Source organism: Prionailurus viverrinus, chromosome C1 (assembly GCF_022837055.1).
Source record: "Prionailurus viverrinus isolate Anna chromosome C1, UM_Priviv_1.0, whole genome shotgun sequence".
NCBI classification, from domain to species: Eukaryota; Metazoa; Chordata; class Mammalia; order Carnivora; family Felidae; genus Prionailurus; species Prionailurus viverrinus.
In genome coordinates this window covers 189202766-189223392 of record NC_062568.1, presented here as the reverse complement: position 1 = coordinate 189223392, position 20627 = coordinate 189202766, and the positions used below count along the sequence as shown (strand labels likewise).

The 20627-nt window shown below is 48.8% G+C and overlaps 1 protein-coding gene and 1 long non-coding RNA gene across 6 annotated transcripts in view; one reads left to right on the top strand and one right to left on the bottom strand.

Moving 5' to 3' along the window:
* The window catches only part of PHC2 (polyhomeotic homolog 2), a 116334-nt gene that overhangs the window by 24517 nt on the left and 71190 nt on the right, over positions 1–20627 (bottom strand). For 3 of the 5 annotated variants that reach the window (XM_047871894.1, XM_047871892.1, XM_047871893.1), the window contains 2 exons: positions 6433–6833; positions 6015–6180 (listed from right to left, as the gene is read on the bottom strand). In XM_047871894.1, the coding sequence (XP_047727850.1) occupies positions 6015–6180; positions 6433–6833 (567 nt within the window). Of the gene's footprint in view, positions 1–1021; positions 1184–1577; positions 1867–6014; positions 6181–6432; positions 6834–20627 lie in introns of those variants that run through there. The other 2 variants (XM_047871897.1, XM_047871896.1) reach the window with 2 other exon arrangements.
* On the top strand, positions 16147–20611 carry LOC125173087 (uncharacterized). The gene is made up of 4 exons (XR_007154919.1): positions 16147–16671; positions 18814–18969; positions 19071–19262; positions 19962–20611. It is a non-coding gene; the product is annotated as an uncharacterized LOC125173087 (long non-coding RNA).

Here is a 20627-nt window from a genome sequence, read left to right as displayed (position 1 = left end):
CAGGAGCCTAATAAAAGTGTGTTAATCTGGGTGAAACCAAAACTACTTAGCTGTGCAGGCATCTTAAGATTCCCGACAGAACCTTCTGCCCTATAATCAACACACTTAGTTACTTTCTTCCTATTTTACAGTGGAATGATATGAAACCCGACATCCCTGTGACCTAAACCTAAGCCCTAATCCACAGACACTGCCACAGGTCTGCTGCCCTGTACTGGAATAAAAGATGGGGAGGGCAGGGAGGCAGAAATATAGGTGCAACAAGGAATTTCTTTCCTTCATTAGCCTGTCATTTTCAGACTCACCTAGGAATCCTGGCAGTTCCAACATTTGGGTTGACTCAGAAGGAGAAGAAAAATCCCAGGTGAATGATAATTGGATTACCCAGTTATGCCCCAGAGCCAAATGGCTGGAAAAGGCCAGGACAGCAGGGTCTGATACAGTTAAAGTGACATTATTTTCTAAACCAAAAATCAAGACACTTGGGCTGATAGACAATGGAATGGAAGATTCTAAATTGGGGCTGTCCTAGAAAAATCGGGGACATATGGTGGATTTAGGTCGGTTGCTTATTTCACAACAAGGGATCCTCTGGGCCCAATATGCTAATGGAGGGGATTAGAGCCCTAGGTTGGGAGACATCTAAGGGGAAAGCTGTCACTGATTTGTAAAGCAGGAAAAAGAATAAAAGAGTGTGTCTGTAGACCGCACTGGAAGAAGGGGAACATTCTGGCTATGGAGTAGGCAGGAAAGGAAAGTTGATCAGAACTGAAAGTATGTCAGTGAAATCTGTTTAGGTATGGAAGGCAGGAGTGGGGAAGGGACGAAGAGGTGGGATCACTGGCACTGACTGGTGGTATCCAACGATATAGAAGTCAGGGGCCAGGAGTTCAGATGGTAGTTTCATCATTAAACTAATGGCAACCTAGCCTTGGGCAAATTATTCCCCTCTGCGGACTTCAATTTAAACAGAATCTCGCAAATCCCGATTTTTATGTAAAGAATCCACAATTCAGTATACCTTCATTTGGCACAGAAAGGGAGAAAACGCTCTTCTAAAAATGGAAGACAGGACAGACACAGAACAGCTTGTCCCTTTCCATCCAATTAAAAACCTCGTGAGACTGAACTAGATTAAAAACAAAACTCTCCAGCGAAGCGGCAGGCCCTCCAAGCGAAGCAGTCCCCTACCAACAGAGCGCGGCGGACGGCAGCAGCCTTGGCCCTAAACGGCCGGTCCATCCCCCGGTGGATGGCCGTCCCCGGAGGACGGGGGTGGGGGTGGGGTGCGCGGGGACCGGGGGCAGGGGCGCGGACACACGGAAGCGTTCGGCACGCCCAGGTTGACACAGCGGCTTCCGGGGGAGTGCGGGGCAGGCAGGGTCCCCGGCGACGGGGGAGGCAGAGGGCACCTCCCAGGCGCCGAGAGGGCGAGAGTCGCGGGCTGGCACGGCCTGGCAGCCGAGCAGGCCCGGGCCGGGAGTGGCACCGGAGGGCGGTGCCCGGCTTCCAGTGCGACGAGCGCGGGCCGCGGGCCCCCTCCTGGCGTGAACCCCTCCCCCGCCACGGACACTGACCTGTCCAGGGCCCGGCTGGGCCTGGCCGGGCGGGGCCTACGCAGCCCCTCGGCCGGGCGCCGCCTCGCACGGGGTCCCGGGCCCGGGCGGGCCGCCTCCTCTCCGCCGGGAGCCTCCGAGCCGGGGCCCGGGGCTGCCGCGGCGCATCCGACCGCACCGGCCCGGCCGGCGTCAACAAAGGGCGGCGGGGGCGCGAGGCCGGGGCGGGGGCGCGGGCGGCTGCCGGATTGCGCGCGCGCGGCGGGCGCTCGAGGGCTGCAGCCGCCGCGGAGACAATGCGGCGCGTCCCGGCAGGGCTCCCGCGGCCGCCTCCGCCGGGGGCGGGGCGCGGCGCGGGGCGGGGCCTGGGTCATGCGGGGCGGGGCCTCCGGGAGGCGGGGCGCCGGCGCGGAAGCCGGGCCGCGCGTTTCCTTTGTGCAGCCGCGCCGGCCCCGCCCCGCGCCCTCCGGAAGGCGCCTCGAGCCCGGCGGCGGGTTAGGGACTTGGGCTTTCGATTTAGGGAGGCGAGCGCCGCGCGGCCCGTCGGAAGTCCCCAGTGCGGTGGTGGACTGTGGAGTCCCGCCCCGCCAATTCGGAGCAATAATAATAACGACTAGCAGTAGTGTGTCAAGCCCTACGCGCACGCATTCCCACTTAGGGTTCACAATAACCCTACAAGTAGTCATTATTCTCCCCACTGGGAACTGAGGATCACAGATGTTAAGTAATGACCAAAGTGACCCAGTTACACCTCCATAAACGGGGATAATGCTTACTCTTTAGGCTTACTGTGAAGGTTAAGTGAGGACATTTACTCAAATTGCCTGCAGTGCTTGGCACACAGTTGGAGCCCAATAAATGTTACTTCTCTTCCTAAACTACACTGAGTTAAACTGAATTGTCGTGGCAAGCACATTCCTAGTCAGTAGATAACTCTAGGAGCTGCAGGGGATACCAAAGATGTACAAGGGTGACTCAACACTTCTCACCACCCCGCCCCCCAGCTTTATCAGGAATAGATGACACGAACTTCTTTCTCCATGCTTGACTTCTTTCTATTCCCAACATTTTCCCATTTTCTTGCCTTTCTTGGCATTCGTATTCTCCCCTCCCACTGCCTTTTTCCTTCAGGCCTCATCCCTCTTTCTTTGTTCCTGCGTCTTACATTTATTTTATATGCTCTGTTTACTTCACTCCCTCTTTTCCTTATTCCTTTTTTTTTCTTTGAATTTTCGAACCTCCTTTATTACACTTATAAACAAAGGTAACATAGGATAGAATACTCGACTTCTACTTTCCTGCCTCCCTGACTTTACTTGCTCTAGTCCCTCCTAGATTGCCCTTTCCTCAACTCTGCATGTCTAGGTCTCACTTATCCTTCAAACTCTGGATTCAAGAACAAATGGTCAGCAAACTTTTTCTGTAAGGAACCAGATGGCAAATATTTTAGATTTTGCAGGATATACTTTTTCTGTTGCAACTCTTCAGCTCTGCTGTTGTAGCAGGACATAGCCATAGACACATGACACACATGAATAAGTGTGGCTGTGTTCCAATAAAACTTTATGGACACTGAAATTTAGATTTCATATAATTTTCACATATCATGAAGTATTCTTTTGATTCTTAAAAAAAAACTTTTTAAACGTAAAAACCATTGTTCAATGGTTTACAAAAACTTGTGTTGTGATGGATTTGGCCCTTGGGATGTAGTTTGCCAACCCTTGCTCTAGAACAACGCCACTTCCTCCCAGTGATCTACCTTGATAATCTCTACGTGGTGGTAACTTTTCCCTCTTAACTTTTAAAGCACTTACATATAATCCTTCTATGGCATTTATCACATTTTGGTTTTTATTGTATGTTTCCTTCCTGTGCATTTCTCATCTTTCCCAACAGAACTTAAGCTCTTTGAACGTAGGGTACAGACCTTATTTCTCTATATATTACTTCCCATCCCACGGTGCTTTGCATGGAGCAGGCATGCAAACATATACAGAATTGATAAACATTTAAGACTTGGGTGGTTGACAATAGTTTCCACTGTGCAAAGCTTACTTCTCTCAAGAGACAGTACCTCAGGAACAGGATGCTTGTTATATGTATAGATTTCAGAAAGAGATTTTTGAGAGCTTTATAGAGAAGATAGAGAAAGCTAGGCAAATGTCAGTTCATTTAGGAGTTGTGGGATAAGATGTACTTGAACAAAGAATGTATGTTATCACCAACCTGCAGACAGAGCATGTGTCCTCAGTCGGGTCTTAGTCAATATTTCTATCAGCAAATTGGTTAAAGACAAAGAGAACATGCTATATAATTTACATGCTATATAATGAATAACAAAATTCAGATATAAAACATTCCTGCCCCTTCCCTTATCCTCTCTGTGCCTCTGTTTTCTTATCTTTAAAATGGAGATGATAAAAGTTCCTGTCTCAGAGGGTTACTGTCAGGATTAAATGAGGAAATACACAACAAGTCCAGCAGAGAAGGCTCAGTAAATATTAGCTATTAACTATTACTATTTTCTGGCTAGGCAGGAACTATGGGCTGAGTTCACAAAATAACATTTAACAGATATAATTAACTATATTTTGGCTCAAAATATAAATTGTACAAGTTTGAGAGTGAGGAGACCTGGAATGATAGCAGCCCATGTAAAAAGAAACCTCAAAAACAAACTAAAAAATAACCCCCAAACCCAACCCTCTGGAATTCAGGTGATTCAGTGCTCGGTGAACCAAGGGTGCCATTCCCCTGCATCCGAGGAGCTAATGTGGGGCTCTGGGTGTATCATGCTAATGAAGGAAGGTGAGGGAGTTATACTTGGAGCCAGAGTCAGGGCACTGCAGTTTAATAGCAGTGGGGCCTTGACCCTCTGCAGGCTTTTACTCCCTCCTCTGAATTATGGGAACAATAATATTGACCTCCCAGGAGTATCATGAGTTGAGTTCAGGAAAATCTTGGAACAGTCCTTGGCACACAATAGGTGTTCAAACAAATGTCAGTTCCCCCCTACCATACCATGCAGATACAGGAAACAGTCCTGCCCCTTGAAAGGCTTATAAAGCTAGGTCCAGGTGCCAGCTTATGGTGGCTGGTGGCTTTTTATGTTTGGAATTACTGTGCTTAATTTTGGGGCTCACACTTTGGGAGAATTAATGAAAAGGTAGAATGTGGCTAAACAAGAATGACCAGATGGTGGGAATGGGAGGTCTTGACACCGGATGGGTAACAAAAAACAAACAAACAAACAAACAAACAAAAAAAGCAGAAGATCTCAGCTATGTAAGCCTGGAGATTTTCCTTTTTTCAATGGGAGGGAGGGGAAAGAGACATGGTAACTGTCTCCAGACACTGCCAGAGAGGGACTCGGTTACAATTCACAGCCAGTAGTGGAAGTTCCAGGAGAACTGGTTCGGGCTCAATTTGAAGAGCAACTTTTTGATCATTAGAGCGATTCCACAGTGAAATGGGCTGCTTTTCAAATTGGTGAACCCCTTACTCTTGCAAGTGTGCCAAGAGAACGGATAACTTCCTTCCTGTCTTTTAATTTTCCCGATGTTCTTTCTCCACATTCTTTTCGCTTTTCCTTTCCTTGATCCCATCCTCTATTCCTTCTAGGACATTCATAGCCCTTTCCCCTACTCTGTCCCCAAGTGCTTTTCTTCTCATTTCTCCCTCCTGACTTCCCATGCTCTTTGTCTCTTGGCTCTCCCCACCCCGGCTCCCAGCGCACACCTAGTCTGATGACTGGAACTGCCTCCTTGACTTGCTCAGAATGTCACAGATCCGGGCCAAGACTGCTGTGCACACCAGCAGGGAGGGGAAGGAAGGCAAAGGGACTGCTGTGAAGGCAGAGATCATGCTGTGACTTTCCCATCAGGGTAGAGGGATCCTCCGACTGAAACCCAGTCGTGGAGAAGGGCCACTTGTCACTGGGCACTCACAGACTCTTGGGGATCCCAGAGCTGGGCAGTTCTTTCAAAGATGCTTTCCACGAGCTGAACTCATTCTGAATCCCCTTCTAGCTCCCCCTAGGCATTTGTCGTATCTTTGATCTACGGTAGCCATTTGTCATATTTCCAATTTCAAGAACTCCCTCTCCTACCAAATGAAGCAGAGAACTGAGACAACTGGAGACCTGCCTGAACCCTCAGCTTGGCATATGGATATGCAAACATATCTGACAGCAGTGACATGTAGGTCTCAGAGTCTCGGTCTAGAACTTTCAACTTTCCTTTCTCTATCCTTTTATATCTTCTGTGTCCCCTTTCTTTAGCTTTGGTTCATCTTCCCATTTCCCCCTCTCTGTTTTCACCTACCCAGCTCCCTTGTTGCCTCGTGGCCTTGCAACGGTTTACCTGCCCATGCCAGACGCCCAACTGAAATGTGCCAGGGAGTGGCAAGGAAAGCCAACTCTCTCCCCTCCCTCGAGGGCCCCGCCCCACTTCATACCGTGAGCTGGGGACTGCTGGACACTAGGGCTCTTGGGGGCAGGCAGGCCTGCAGGCATGGCCGTGATGATCGCCTGGGGATGTGGTGATGGGCCAGCGCGAGTCTCAGGCACACTCTTCTCCCCAGGTACCGCCTCTTTCCAGTCATCCATGGTGCACTGCTGGGGCTGTTAAGGGACAAGACAGAGATCATCCCATAAATTGCCTATACATCGTTGGATACGCCCCGTCTTCTGAGGATTTGGGGTAGCAGGTGAGGACTTTAAGATTCAGCCAGCCCCAAATTAGGGAGGGGCCCCTTTACTTTCTTGGAACACCCAGAGAGGACTTTGACAAAAACACATCCGAAAGGGGGCTGTTGGGATTGCCCGAGCTGTCCTCCCCGTTTGCTCCTCGGACCCTGGCGTTGGCTTACTCACCACTGGTGAAGCGGGCTGCAGTTGTAAGATGACAGCCGAAGCATGCTGGAGCCTGCGAGGGGTGTGGGCCAGGCCTTCAGGGTATCCATTGTGAGGCCCAGCTTCTGGCGTGGGAGGGTGACACTGCTGAGCGCTGCCAGGCTTGTGCAGATTGGCCGTGGGGCACTGCAGCGGCAGGGCGGGTGTGACTGGGCCTAGTGGCATGGCATGGGCTTCAGGGCTGGACTGCGGGGCCAGGCTGGGGGGGACCGAGGCGAGCTGGGGCTGGGGCTGGGCTTGGAGCCGTGACTGCTGCTGCTGTGGCGCTGGTTGCTGTGGCTGCTGCTGGAGCACAAACTGGGGCTGCAGGTGCTTGGAGGACGGCTGCGAGAGAAGCTGGTGGGGCTGCAGCTGAGCATAGGCTGAAGGGGGGAAAGAGCAGGTCAGGGGGCACGGCTTGACCTCATCTTCTGCTGTGTCCCCAACTGTGCCCCTCCCACCTCCATATCACAATGGTTTCCCAAACTCAAGGTCTCCTGCTTTGATCTCTTTCAGCTTTCACCTAGAGCCTTGCCTGGCCACTGGTACAGCGCAGCTGTCTCTGTTTCCTCGCCTTCTTCCTGTGCTGCAACATTGTTCCCTCTGGCTGCCCCTCAAAGCCCAAAGCAAAGCTCACCTCCTCTGTGAAGCCTTCTTGGACCATGCCTGCTGGTCAGAGGAACACTGGATTCTACAGGGTGCTGTGTGCTCTCTCTCCTCTGTGCCCTTGGCTCACTTTCCTCCCAGCCTACGGTCTGTGTGGCCCCCCCATCGCCCAGCCCAGCTCTGTCTGTTCATTCACACCCTCTGGCTCTGCTCAGGCTGGGCCTCCTCCAGGAAGAGCCAATTCACATAGATGGGGGCTGGACTTCTGGTTCCTTCTGTTATATACAGAGGGACCTCGGGCTAGCTGCTTAACCTCTCTAGGCCTCGGCTTCCTTCTCTATAGGTCAGAAATAAAAATAGTTCCTGCCCAGAAAGTTGTTGTAAGGATGAAATGAGAAAAAAACTGTGTGAATATAATGAGAAAAACAAGTGACATACTGTTCATAGCACAGTGCCTGGCATACGGTCGTGCTCAATCATTTCTAGCTATAATTAAAATGATGATTTCAATCTTGGTCTCGGTTCTCAAAGCATCCTGGACTTATACATCTATCATAAGAACGTGTATCACAGTGCATTGTGAGTTCTTCTTAGCTCTCTTCCCTTCGAGATCTTGAACTCCTTGTGGTCAGAAACTATTCTGTATCTCTTTAGCCAGAGCCTGGAATAATGCCTGACATCAGATGGGTGCTAAGGAAATAAACTTCTTGTCCTGAACTGGAATTCATTTGTTGTCATGTGCTACTAGCATTTTCTTCTCCCATTTTAACCAGGCCCTCTCTTGGAGGTGAGGATTCTTATACTTTTTTAGTAATCTGTTCAGCGTCTAGCTCATGCCTTGTATACACTAAGGATTCAGAAATTCAGCTCGGAGATTGATTGTCCTTCCTCCTCACTCTGTCTAGCAGCATCCAGGCGAGCCTAGCATGAGGGCAGCTAGCTCAGCTCAATGTGTCTTGCCTCACGGTGGCCCTCCACAAAGGCTCTGCAGCTGGAGGGGAGCCACCAGAGAGGGGCTGTGTCTTACAAATACACAGGGTCACAGCTGGAAGCTCACAAATGCATTTTTACAACCAAAGGATAAAGGCAACAAGGATAAAGGCAAACTTGGGATCCTAAGCTAACATTTTAAAAGGATCCTATGATCCTTACAGGTGCAAAGCAAACAGATTTCAGAGCGTGTGTGTGTGTGGGGGGGGGGGGGTGCTTCTTTCTTAAAGATGGTCGATTTACACACACTATCTCATCATAGCCCAACACAGAGTTCCAAGGAGAATGCCATTCAGAATGGAAGGAAATGGAACAGAACGGAAGGGGAGGGAAGGGAAGGGAAAGAAAGGAAAGGGAAGGGAAGGGAAGGGAGGGAAACAAGAGGTGTTAAAGGAAAACAAGGCGGCCCATGGTGGCTGACTGCTGTAGGCCGAGAGACGGAAAAGGGACAGCCCACAGGCTGTAGTCTGGATGACAGTGAATACAGAAGAGGGAAACTCTGGAAGGCAATGTGGCTTTTAGAGAAACTTCCTGGGTTTGGGTGGTGGTGGAACATCCAGATGGAAATTGCCAGTAGGCATTTATTTGGTGATTATAAATTGCCCCGCCTCCAACTTTAGCCTTGTCTCCCAATTCCACATTGAATGGCACAAAACTTAACAATCAGAATTGTTAATCAGGCAAACTAAACAATCAGGACTTTTTAAGATGACTGTCAACAAGATACTGGAGAGGTACCAAAGAGGCCACGTGGTGCCCTGTTAGGCTCGAGGGGCCAAAAAGACCTGTAGAAGCATGGGCATTATCACTGAAAAAGCAAGCAAACCTCTCTGTCTCTCAGTACAAAGTCACAAATTCCTGCCCTGGGAACGGCCGCTCCACGGGTTGCCCCTGTGAGGTGAGAGCTGGCGCAGGTGCAGGGCAGGGAGCCGAGCATCAGTAGCGTGTCCCGCTACTCCCTGGCTGTGTGGCCCACGGCGCGTCCTGCTCCTTCTCAGGGACTCAGAGTTTTATCTGAAACAGGAGGTTTGGGCAAGGTGAGCGCATGAGTCTCTCCCAGCTCTAATCTGATGAGGGTGGCTCTCGTAGGAAAGTAGTTGAAAATTGGGGATTTATAAGGTGGCGAGAAGATTCGAGAGGAAAAGGGTTCTAGATCTCTAGCGCACAGAGTACAGTTAGGGAAAATACGCGTTTGCTTGACAAGACTGGAAAAGAGACCGCCGGCCTGCGGCCCTCTATCCCAGGGCCTCCCCATCCGGCCCACTCTCTCCCCTCTACGCTGCTCCTGGAAAACTGGATGCATTGTTTTAGAACAGATGATGCTAGCGTATGCTAGGGATGGAAACAAGGCTCATGAAGGCGTAGATGAGTTCACAGATCAAAGACCGAAGGTATTTTGGGGGAGTGTACACCCGTAACCTTTTGAGGTTAATAAAAAGCAAAGACCATGATTTAGCTCTGGCATTATCCTGGGTCAAAAGTCCTTTTATGTAAAGTATTGCAATGACTTCCTAATTGGTCTTTCTGATTCCTGTTTCTTCTCTCTATAATCCATCTTATGGATTGCCAAGTAATCTTTCTTTTGCAAGTTAATCTTCCTAGTGCACAGATCTGACCCCCGATTAAAAGCCATCGGGGATCCTCCTTTGTCTGTTGTCTAAAGCCCTTGGCATTCAAGATCTCATTACAACCTTTGAATTTTTATTATTTCTTTGATCAGAGCAATCTACTACTCACTGTCCCCTGTACGGAACTTGTGCTTTGTCTCATCCCGCTTAGAGTGTCACACAAATCAAACCCTCGTCATCCTTTCCCTGCCGTTACAGCCAAGGGACTCTTCCCTTTCTCTGAGCTACACCAAGATCCCTCTGCTTTGCACGGCCCTCAGAGATGCAGCGTGTCCAGCGGTCAAGGATAAGCTCTAGAGTCAAAGTGCTCGGATTTGAATCTTAGCTCTGCCACTTACCAGCAGTACACTGCTGGGCAAGTTACTTGACCTCTCTGAACCTCTGTGTCACCATCTTTAAAAGGGGTAATGATGATACCTATTTCATAGTTATTTCAGTAAATGACTTATCTCCTTTCAGAGGCAGAATTTATGGGATTCATTTGTTTCATCCAAAGAACCTTGGATTTAGTGGATGCTCAATCAGTATTGGGGAATGAATGAATGAATGAATGAATGAATGACAACATGGTGGGACTCTGTTTGTTCCACAGAACTTTTCCTCTTCAGAACCAGAGCATGGATGAGAGAGATACAAACCCACAGATCATTTTAGTTTAAGCAGCACCCTGGTTTATTGAAGACCCTCTTCCTGTCCAACCCCCGCTCGCTACCTTCCTGCACTGACTCACAACCCACCCCAACTGCTCTACTTGCTGTCCATAAAACGTCATATCCTAGCGTGCCTGCTTGGCTTTGATTTCAGTGCTTCCATTTTCTGGAATGCCCTCCTTCTGCTTCAGTGATCCAAGGCTTAAGCTTCTTTGGCTCAGGCTCAGCTCCTGTTGTCTCCCTCTTTGCCTTAACCCTCAATTATGGGTTTTCCCTCAGAATTCCTGAAAGTTTTTATTGTTTGTTTGGATTCGTTTGTGATTTAACATGTACTATCTTGTATACATATTTCCTTGATTCTTAAAAATTGATTCTTATTCCCCTTCTCATTTTAACATAACATCCCTTAAATTGGCATGCGTATCGCGGTTGCTGTTGGTTCAATGGCAGTGCTTTTCCTCCTTAGAGTTTAGTAAAATAATGCCACACCTCACAATCAGTGGTGTCCTAGGTTAAATGAAACGGCCATACTTTTACTCTTTTGTGTGTGTACTTCCTGTCTATCCAACTATCCTTTTCAGTCAAAGGCATGTTCTCTGTTTCTTTTTCTTTTCTTTTTTTTTTTTAATTTAAGAGATGTGCTGGGTGGCTCAGCTGACAGTCCTGGGTGGCTCAGTCGGTTAAGCATCTGACTTCAGCTCAGGCCATGATTGCACAGTCCGCGTGTTTGAGCCCCGCGTCGGGCTCTGTGTTGACAGCTCAGAGCCTGGATCCTGCTTCGGATTCTATGTCTCTCTCTCTCTCTCTCTCTCTCTCTCTCTCTCTGCCCTTTCCCCACTCATGCTCTGTCTCTCAAAAATAGATAAATGTTTTTTTTTTTTTTAAAGATATGTGCTTTAATTTAGCTGGATGATTTTTATGTGTCTTTCACCTTCCACATTGTCTGACATGATACTCCAGATGTTTGGAGATGCTTAGCGAATGTCTGCTGGCATGGTAAGATCAATGAATGCTTCTCCCTCTGCCATGCCCTCCCACTCAGTGTGGGGTGGCGAGGGTAATATCTGATTGCAGCCATGATACTGGAGCAGGCCATGCCCCTCTTCCCTACAGCTAGGATGGGGCATATTAGTTTATGAAATGTTAATGTACAGAAGTCTCTTTTTTCTTTTCTTAATTTTTCCTAATGCCCAGTAGCTTCATTTCTCCCTTGCACCCATTGTGGCTCCCCCATCCCCTCCTGCTGTGAAGTCCACTGCTCCTAAGGAACAAAGGGTTGCTTCCAAGGGACCTCAACCACCACTTTGGAAGGCCCCATCAGTTTGGAAGGCCCCATCAGCCCTTTCTGTTATGGAGCATGGGAGAGGCAGGCCCAGGGCCTCCACAAATTAGAGCCCAGAAAGAGAGAGGACTTACAGCCAGGGGGACTCTTCCCTTTCTCTGAGCTACACCAAGGTCTCTCTGCTTTGCGCTGCCGTGTCCTGCGGTCAAATGTAAGCTAGAAGGAGAGACTCTAGGCCGTGCTCATCTTCCCGTCTGGTGCTCCAACCTTGAACACTGCTTAGAATCTCAAGAGGCCAATTCACTGCTCCCAAACCAGTTGGTTGTTAGCAACAAGAGGATTAAGGTCCCCCAGGCAGGAGGGATTACTGGCAGGCCCCCTTCATTGCATCCACTGTCAGAATTCATCAATAATTAATCTCTATTGATCTCAAGGCCTCAAGTATGCAAGAAACAGCTCACTGCCCCAGAAATGCTGAGACTCTTGTCCCAAAATATATGGAAGCTTGTCCCAAAATATATTGAACATCTCCTCGTGGGTTGCAGGCTTTCTTGTATACTTATTTTTCTAGGACTCTGCTATAATGGACTAAAGTTACTGGAGTTACCTGGTCTCTGGGTGAGGGAGGGATGCCTGTGAGAGAGGATGACATAATTCTTTGCTGCCCACTACTCTTCACGGTTTAGAAAATGAAGAGATGCTTTTAACCATTCATTGACTCGGCAAACATTAGCAAGCACCTTCTACAAAGCAAGTACTATGTTTGGTGCTGGCTGAAACATGGTCCCTAGGATACATTATAGTCTAGTAAAAGAGATATTTACTCGGCGTATCTTGGTAAATGTGACGATAGGAGAGAAGCACGGAATATCAAGAACACAGAAATGGGGATTCAGCTTGAGGAGGGCAGAGAAGGCTTCCCAGAAGCAACGTTTAAGATGACTCAGAGTTAAGGGCTGCCTGGGTGGCTCAGTCGGTTACGTGTCTGACTCTTGGTTTCGGCTCAGATCGTGATCTCGCGGATCTCGCGGCTCGTGGGTTCGAGCCCCGTGTCAGGCTCTGCACTGACAGTAAGGAGCCTGCCTGGGATTCACTCCCTCTCTCTCCCTGCCCCTAACCCAACTGGTGCGCATGCTCTCTCTCAAAATAAATAAATAAACTTCAAAACAAATTAAAAAACAAAGATGACTCAGAGTTAAGAAGATGACAAAAGGAATAGCATGTGGGGGACCCGGGGCCTTAAGATACCCTGGTGTATTCAGGCACCTGTAGGGCATCCCGTACAGCTGAACTCAGGGCCTCTACAGAAGAGGGGCCAGAAGAGGAGGCAGTTTTAGGATGCTTCTAGATTATGCTAGCACCCGCCAGAGGCTGCTCCTCTCTGAAGAGATCTCATGGGATCAGGCCTCGAGGGTAACTGAGATTGAGGCTGACGTTAGAGTCAGAGCTCCACGCACACACAGATAGACACGGAGGCTCCTTTTGGAGAAACCTAAAGCAGCAGCCACACGAAGTTTCTCTGATGTGGTTCCTTGGTGCTGAGGACCACGAGTCTGAGGGGGAAAGTGGAGACTAAGGGAAGTTTCCCTGTAAGAAGAAACTAGGTTATAAAAACAGGACTGCCAACTGCTGGGGCACTCTCTGGTGGCCTGCCTGTGCCTTGATGTCTTTCGGCCCGCTCTGCAGCGTCTGGAAAAACTACCAAATATCCTCTGTGAGCAGAATTCCTAATAAGGCCGCTTGGAACATTAATAAAGAAACTGGTTGCTGCATCTCTGCCCCAACCCGACCCTTGGCAGAGGGATGGCAGTACAGGGTACGTGGCTAACAGCGTGGATTTTAGAGTCAGATCTGGGTTTGCATCTTGGTTCTGCCACCTGGAGACCATGCAACCTTAGACAGATTGCTTAACCTCCCTGCATCTTGATTTCCTGTTCTGTAAGTGGTAATATATACCACATAGAGTAGATGTTAGCATCACATGGAATCTTAAGTTTCTTTTTAAAGTTTATTTATTTTGAGAGAGTGAGAGGGAGCACAAGCAAGGGAGAGGCAGAGAGAGAGGGAGAGAATGAGTGAGCAGGGAAGGGGCAGAGAGAGAGAGATACAGAGAGAGAATCCCAAGCCGGCTCTGCACTGTCAATGAAGGCACCCAATATGGTGCCCGAACTCACGCACCGTGAAATCATGACCTGAGCCTAAACCAAGAGCAGGACGCTCAACCGACTAAGTCACCCATGTGCCCTGGAATATTATGTTTGAGTTACAAAAAGGTCTACTGCTTTTGCTCAGACCTAGTAGATGCTTATCAGATGGAAGCTATTCTTCAAATACGATCTGCTATTTGCATGTCGCTTTGAACCTCTCCAGGCATTTTTGTAATCTGAATCTCATGTCTTCATAACAATGAGGCTATGAAGCAAACGGGCAGTGTTCCCATTTTACAAGCAAGAACTGAGACTGGTTTCCACTTGGCTTCTGCAATGCAGTGCGTTAAGGGAAAACTGACTTTACTTGACAAATGAGGCACGGCGCCTTACACACAACAAACACTCAAAAATGCTGATGGGCAAGTGAATAATTCAAGTCAGTAGGCACCAAGGAAAATGGCAAGCCTTGGCCTTGGAATAGTGGTTGGAGGCTGCTCAGACCTTTGGAGGTAATCTTGGAGGGAAGGCCAATGACGAGGGAGTGTTATACCAGAAGGCAGGGAGGTAAAAGGTACGTGACAGGTCAAGTGAGTCACAAAAGGGTAGGAGTGGGGGCGAGGAGGCAGGAGATCTGTGTAGGGAAGCCATGAGGGATTAGAGTGGTTCATCAGGCAATGTGGGGAGGGTCTTGCCGGCCCCCATGGAGTCAGAGTCAGTCTTATCAGAAGTCATTAACATGCTATTTATCGAGTCCCTCCTACAGGCTAGGCATTGCAATGGATAAAGTAGGAAACAAAGACACAGTGAAGGTTTCTGAACAAGAAAGAAATAACGGTCTCTGAGGAAGACGATTCTAGCAGCTGTGGGTAGGGATTCCTGACCATCAGTTAAGCCTTTTACAGGCGGCAGGCCTGGAGTGAAGCAGGGAGCCAATACACAGGAAGGATCATCAACGCCTGGTGGTGAGCTGGGTGGTGATGGAAGGTGGGACCGAGGGGGAAAGGGAGCTCCTACCTGTCGCGAGCCTACTCTGTGCTGGTCACCTCTGCAGCCCACTGCACTCATCTTTACAGCCTGTGGGAAGTGCAGTCATCTTTGTTTTATAGGTGAGGAAATTGAGGTTTACAGAGATTAAGTAACTTGATGATGGTCATAAAACTAGCAAGTGGGGAAGCTGGGGTCTGAAACCAGATCTAACTCTGAAGCCCATGCTTTTCCCATTATAACACTCTGCCTCTGCGGCAGAAGAAAATGAAGTCAATATAACCCTGAGACCGTGAGCCTGGGGTATAAGAGTAGCTCACGGCTATGGGTGGTGGCCGGGAAACTGGGAAAGGGGATCCTCCTGAAGAGGAAGACATCCAGGTTTTTGCTGTTGTTTTGTTTACGAATTCTGTCAATTTTAAAGCTGTGTATGCAGGTGGGGTGATATCCAAGGGGGAATATCCTGTAGACAGGAACTCTACAGGGAGGGGGAAGAAAGACAGGGATGGACCGTACTGAGACGTCACCTGCAGACAGGTGGTAGGTGTCTGAAATGTAAGAACAGACAAGCTCCTTGAGGGGGTAAGTGTTGGAGTAAAACACCAGGAGGACAGGGCTGAGTCTTTTGGGAGTCCCACAGCTAATGGCAGTGGGGCAAGGGAAAAGGAGGGAGGGGCAGGCCCCACCTACACGCACAGATGGTCACAAGCACACGCGGCCATTCTGGGCTTAGGTGCCTGCCAGTGCCAGCTGAGATCATCCTCCTTCTGTTCCGTTCTTGAAACTTACCCATTTTTCAGGCACAACTCAGATTTCCACAACCCCAATTAGAATTTAAACTCTTGTTCATCTCTGCAACTCCCATATGGTTAGCATTATGTTTGGCACATAATAGGTGCTAAATGAGTATTTATTGAGCTGAACTCAACAATTAAAGAGACAGAGAGAAACTATTTGGGGACGACAGTTAATTAGTCTTTCTGAGCCATATCTTCTTCATCTGGGGAATGGAATAATCACCGTTAGGATTAAATGAGGTATGTAGGTGAGGTATTTCGTACAGTGCCTGGGACACCGTTGTTCATTAGCTGGTAAGTATTACTATTTGCTGGCAACAATCCATCCATGGAAGTAATCAAACGGGAGCCTAGGGGTGAAGGATTTCAGGAAAGAAGGAAGGCTCAACAGTTCCAAGGCCCTTTGTGTATCACAGCTGGTACTCTCTTCCTCTGTCTCTGTCTCTCTGTCTCTGTCTCTTACCACACACACACGTGAGCGTGCACACCCACGATGAGGTATGTTAAGCAAACTATAAAACTCCTCCACTGATACCCTCTAGATTTTTTCTCCTGACATAAGAGGAACTTCTTGGTAATCTAAATTTGGTCCTACAGTGGATAGTAGAAATGACCTTCATGGCTGATAGCACGGTATTTAACATCAAATTGTTGCAAATTTTGACTCCAGCTAGATAATGAGCCCACTTGTATATTTTGTTTTTTATTGGATTCTCTAAGTAAAAGTGTCTACCTCACAGTTTGGCAGCTGCTGTGGGAGAGAAATGGGGTCCCCAAGAGTCCTAGAATCAGCAAGCATCACATTGTCAGGCCTATCGCAGACAGAAATCACTATTCCCTGACACAAACCCCTCTCTGTGATGAAACAAAGCCGCTATGTGGCAGGCCTTCCCAGCAGAGAATTTTCTCTCCTCTGATGAGACCTGAGGAGAGATGAGGAGACAGAACAAAGACCTGGCATCTGGAGCACAATTGTGGGAAAAGGGTCTAGAATTTTCCATGATCTGTCAGTTCTCTTTTTTTCACAGCATCTATCTCCTGGTCAGCAACTTTCTCCTCACCTTTGGGCCTGAGTGTGCACCCAAGGTCCTGGGTTTATCCCCTAGAATGAGGACTCCAAGAACCAAGCCTACTGTGAGTTGCTGTGGCCCAGCTCCCTCAGGACTCGGTTTCCCTGGAGGCCAGGCCTACTGGACCTTGCCGCCTGCCCTACTTCTGCCCTCCCTGGTTCCATCCTTGAATTTCCGAGAAAGCCCAACCTCTTAGGCTCTGCTCTCCACCCCTTACTCCCCTCCCCCCACCTACCAACCCACCCCTTTTCAGGGCATAAGGGACCTTTTCTATTTGCAGATCCTAAAGAAGCTGGTTGCCAAGGTGACAGGAGCAGGAACAGCAGGGAGCCATGGGGGAGGGGCTCTGCCCCCAAACAGCTGTCAGTGGGAGCAGTCCCAGCTGGGACTACAGCATTTGCCTGTTCTGGGAGGACATGGCCCCCAGGGGGACACATTCCTCTCCGCTATGATCCCCCACTGCCCCTCACCATAGGTCTCCACTGGTTATTCTCCCTGGGGGCAACCAGCCAGCCAGCTCGAAAATGCTCCAATAACCAACAAAACCTACCACCCCCCTTTTCTCTCTCTCTCTCTCTCTCTCTTTCTCTCATACACACACACACACACACACACACACACACACACACACACACGCATGCGCACATGCTCTGATTCCTCCGTTCCTTTGCAGTGGGTTGGCTGGGCAGGAGGCCAGAAGTTACCTCTGCCTGGGGACCCAGGACCCAGGGCAGGTGCTGCTTCAGGCTGCCCCCACCAGGTCATAGGGATTATTTCCATCTTGTTTTTTGTTCCAGAGGCCCTGAGAGGATCCAGGGCATCCTAACCCTCCCCACTGCCTTCCATTTAGGAGGTGGGGGTGGGGCAGTGGATCCAAGGGCTTACAGAGAGGAAGGGGTAGAAGGAGAAAGAAAGAATGGGAGGGGCCGGTAGGAGGCAGGAACCATGCAAAGCCCACCGATTTGTGTGGTCTAGATACGGCTCCCAGCTGCTCCATAGGAAAGTTCTGTGGAACCACTGCTCTCTGTATTGCGTATACACACATAACCCTAATCCCAGGCCATGCCTGAGGCCCTGGACCTCAGCCTGTAATTCACTGGTGTTCACCTTTACAAGGTTCAAGAGAAGAAAGCCTCCCACTAGACTCTGTAAATTGCAGAATTTAGAACCATCAGACTCTTTGAGCTTGGGATCAGGTACAGGAAAGGCCTAGGAAAGGCCCAAATTACTATAAGAAATGAAAGAGGCAAATATGGCTTAATGATTAAGAATACAGAATCTGGGGGTGCCCACGTGGCTCAGTGGTTAGGTGGCCAACTTTGGCTCAGGTCATGATCTCACGGTTTGTGGGGTCGAGCCCCACGGGTTCTGTGCTGACAGCTCGGAGTCTGGAGCCTTCGGATTCTGTGTCTCCCTCTCTCTCTCTGCCCCTCCTTTGCTCATTTTCTGTCTCTCTCAAAGATAAACATTTTTAAAAAAATGCAGAATCTGGCTAAGCCAGCCACAGAATTGGTTCCTGGTTCTGCCACTTACTACTTATGTGACCTTGAGTGGCTTATGTAGTGAGTTCTTGGGCAACTTCTCTGGGTTAGTCTTCTTATCTGAAATGGATAAACATGGCTACCTTACTGGGTTCTTTCGAAGGTTAAAAGGGGTGGTGTGCATAAAAATGCCTAGGGTATGGGGGTGTCTGGATGGCTCAGTTGATTAAGCATCTGACTCTTGGTTTTGGCTCACATCACGATCTCATGGTTCATGAGATCGAACAGCCTGCTTGGGATCCTCTCTCTCCCACTCTCTGCCCCTCCCCCACTCACGCTGTCTTCCTCTCTCTCAAAATAAATAAATGAACTTAAAAAAATGCTTAGTGTATAATCTAGTATACAGTAGATGTTTTATCAGTGCTGGTCCCCTTTCTTCCCGGTTTTCTTGAGATTCCAGGGTTGCCTAGCACCTTTAGGAAGAACTCAAGAACTGGCCTTTCTTTTGAAGGGTCCTTAGAATCTAGGGGGCTGGCTTAGATCTGGGGAGAGGCTACATTTTGGCTTGGGTGGGAATGGGGTTCTCAGGAAGTAGAGTTTGTAGTTTGAATGGGAAGGGTGAAGTGGTGATTTGGGGTCCTTGCCCTAGTCCAAGCTGCTGTCAACTCATTATAAGATCTCCAGCCTTTACCCTTTGAGCCTAGTTTGTTTCTCTGTAAGAACAGGCTGGACTAACCTCTGAAGAAAGCAATGCCAGCCGGTGAGAAACATCTGGAATCACAGGGCAGTGAGGCCTCGGTAGGGGGCTGCCTTCCTCAGCTTAGCAGTGACTGTCAGAAGGCAGAGATAAACCAACCATTTGTCCTTGAAACCTCAAAAAGGTAAATAAAGGACTTTAGCTCAGATTCTGCCTTGCTCACTATCATGACATTGGACTTGTGCTTTCCTCTGTCTTAAATACCTCCCCCAACTTTGTCTGTAGGGTGAACTACTCATGCTTCAAGACTCATGTGCCATTTTCTCCGAGGGACAGGATCTCTGGCCCATGCTCCCGGCAGTGAGCTGGCCATGTGTGCCCATACCTACCTTGGACTTACTCTATAATAGAATTTATGAAATTGAACGGATTTGCTTATATATCTGGCTCCCTCCTTTTGACTGCACACTCGCTTAGGTAAGGATGTGTATTTTGACCATCTTGGTTAATCCAGTAACCAGCATACATAGGTTCTCAAGAAAGAAAAAATGCAGGTGAGATTGGACGGTAAAGTGGTCTGGATGAGGACAAAGGGTCACTGGTTACCTCAGAGGTGTGACCACGGTGATTCTCTTTTTAATGCAAAGCCACGTGGTCTCTCACCATATGTATTTCCATGGTCTAACAGCTTGGTCTGATTCCCTAGACTGGTAAGTCTAGGCTCTCTGCAGCTTTTCTTTTCTTTTTTTTTAAATTAAAAAAATTTTTTTTCATGTTTATTTATTTATTAAATTTTTAAATAAATCTTTATTTTTGAGAGAGAAAGAGACAGAGTGCAAGCAGGGGAGGGGCAGAGAGAGAGGGAGACACAGAATCCGAAGGAGGCTCCAGGCTCTGAGCCGTCAGCACAGAACCCGACATGGGGCTCGAAACCACAAACCACAAGATCATGTTCTGAGCCGAAGTCTAACACTCAACCGACTGAGCCCCCCAGGTGCCCCTCTCTGCAGCTTTTCTAAAGAAAGACTGCCTACGGTAGGCAAGGCTGGGAGAATGTTAGCAGGCAGGGAGAGAGGTCTAGCCTCAGGGAATGCTGAGTCATCCCCCAACCCCCCATGGATTCTGCCTCACAAGTAATCTGGTTTTTGTTGTTGTTGTTTTTTTTTAATCTTCTAGATTTTTTTTTTTTTTCTCAAGTGTCGCCCTCATTGGCAAGCCTTTTGGGATTCCCTCCCCAGAGCTAGATAGCTCCCCTGTGCTCCCGCGTATCCAGAGCTCACGGATATGACGGCGCTTACCACACTGTACTTCACGGCACTCGTCTACCACCCAGACAGGGCCCTCCCTGGACGGCAGGGCCTGAGTCTCATTTATCTCTGCACGTCCAGAACTGGCAACGTAACTGGCAGAGATTAGTCAACAAATGTCTGTTGAATGATGAGAAAATCAACTTCCCACACTTCCTCATTTCCCTGAGTGGTTCTTACGTGCATCTGGCTGGCCCCTGTCCTTTTTGCTGACACTTAGAGAATTTCAAAATAGTCCGGCTGCCAACCTCCGCTCTCTCACGGCTGAGAGCTATGATTGTGTGCTCCGAGATTCACCACCTTCAAGCCCATCGCGAAGGACTCATTTATTCCAAACGATGTGGCTTCCTTCTCTCAAGCTAGAAGGAGGCCTGGTACGGAACCAGGAACCGGTGAACTTCTCAAGATTGGAAGCGGCCAGAGAGACATGGGGCTGGTATCTTAGCACGTCCATGGGAAAAAGGAACGTTTGGAAGTTTTCCCCTACCCCGTAGTGCTCCTGAGTTTTCAGGGATAGGATCCTTGTTCCTGGAGC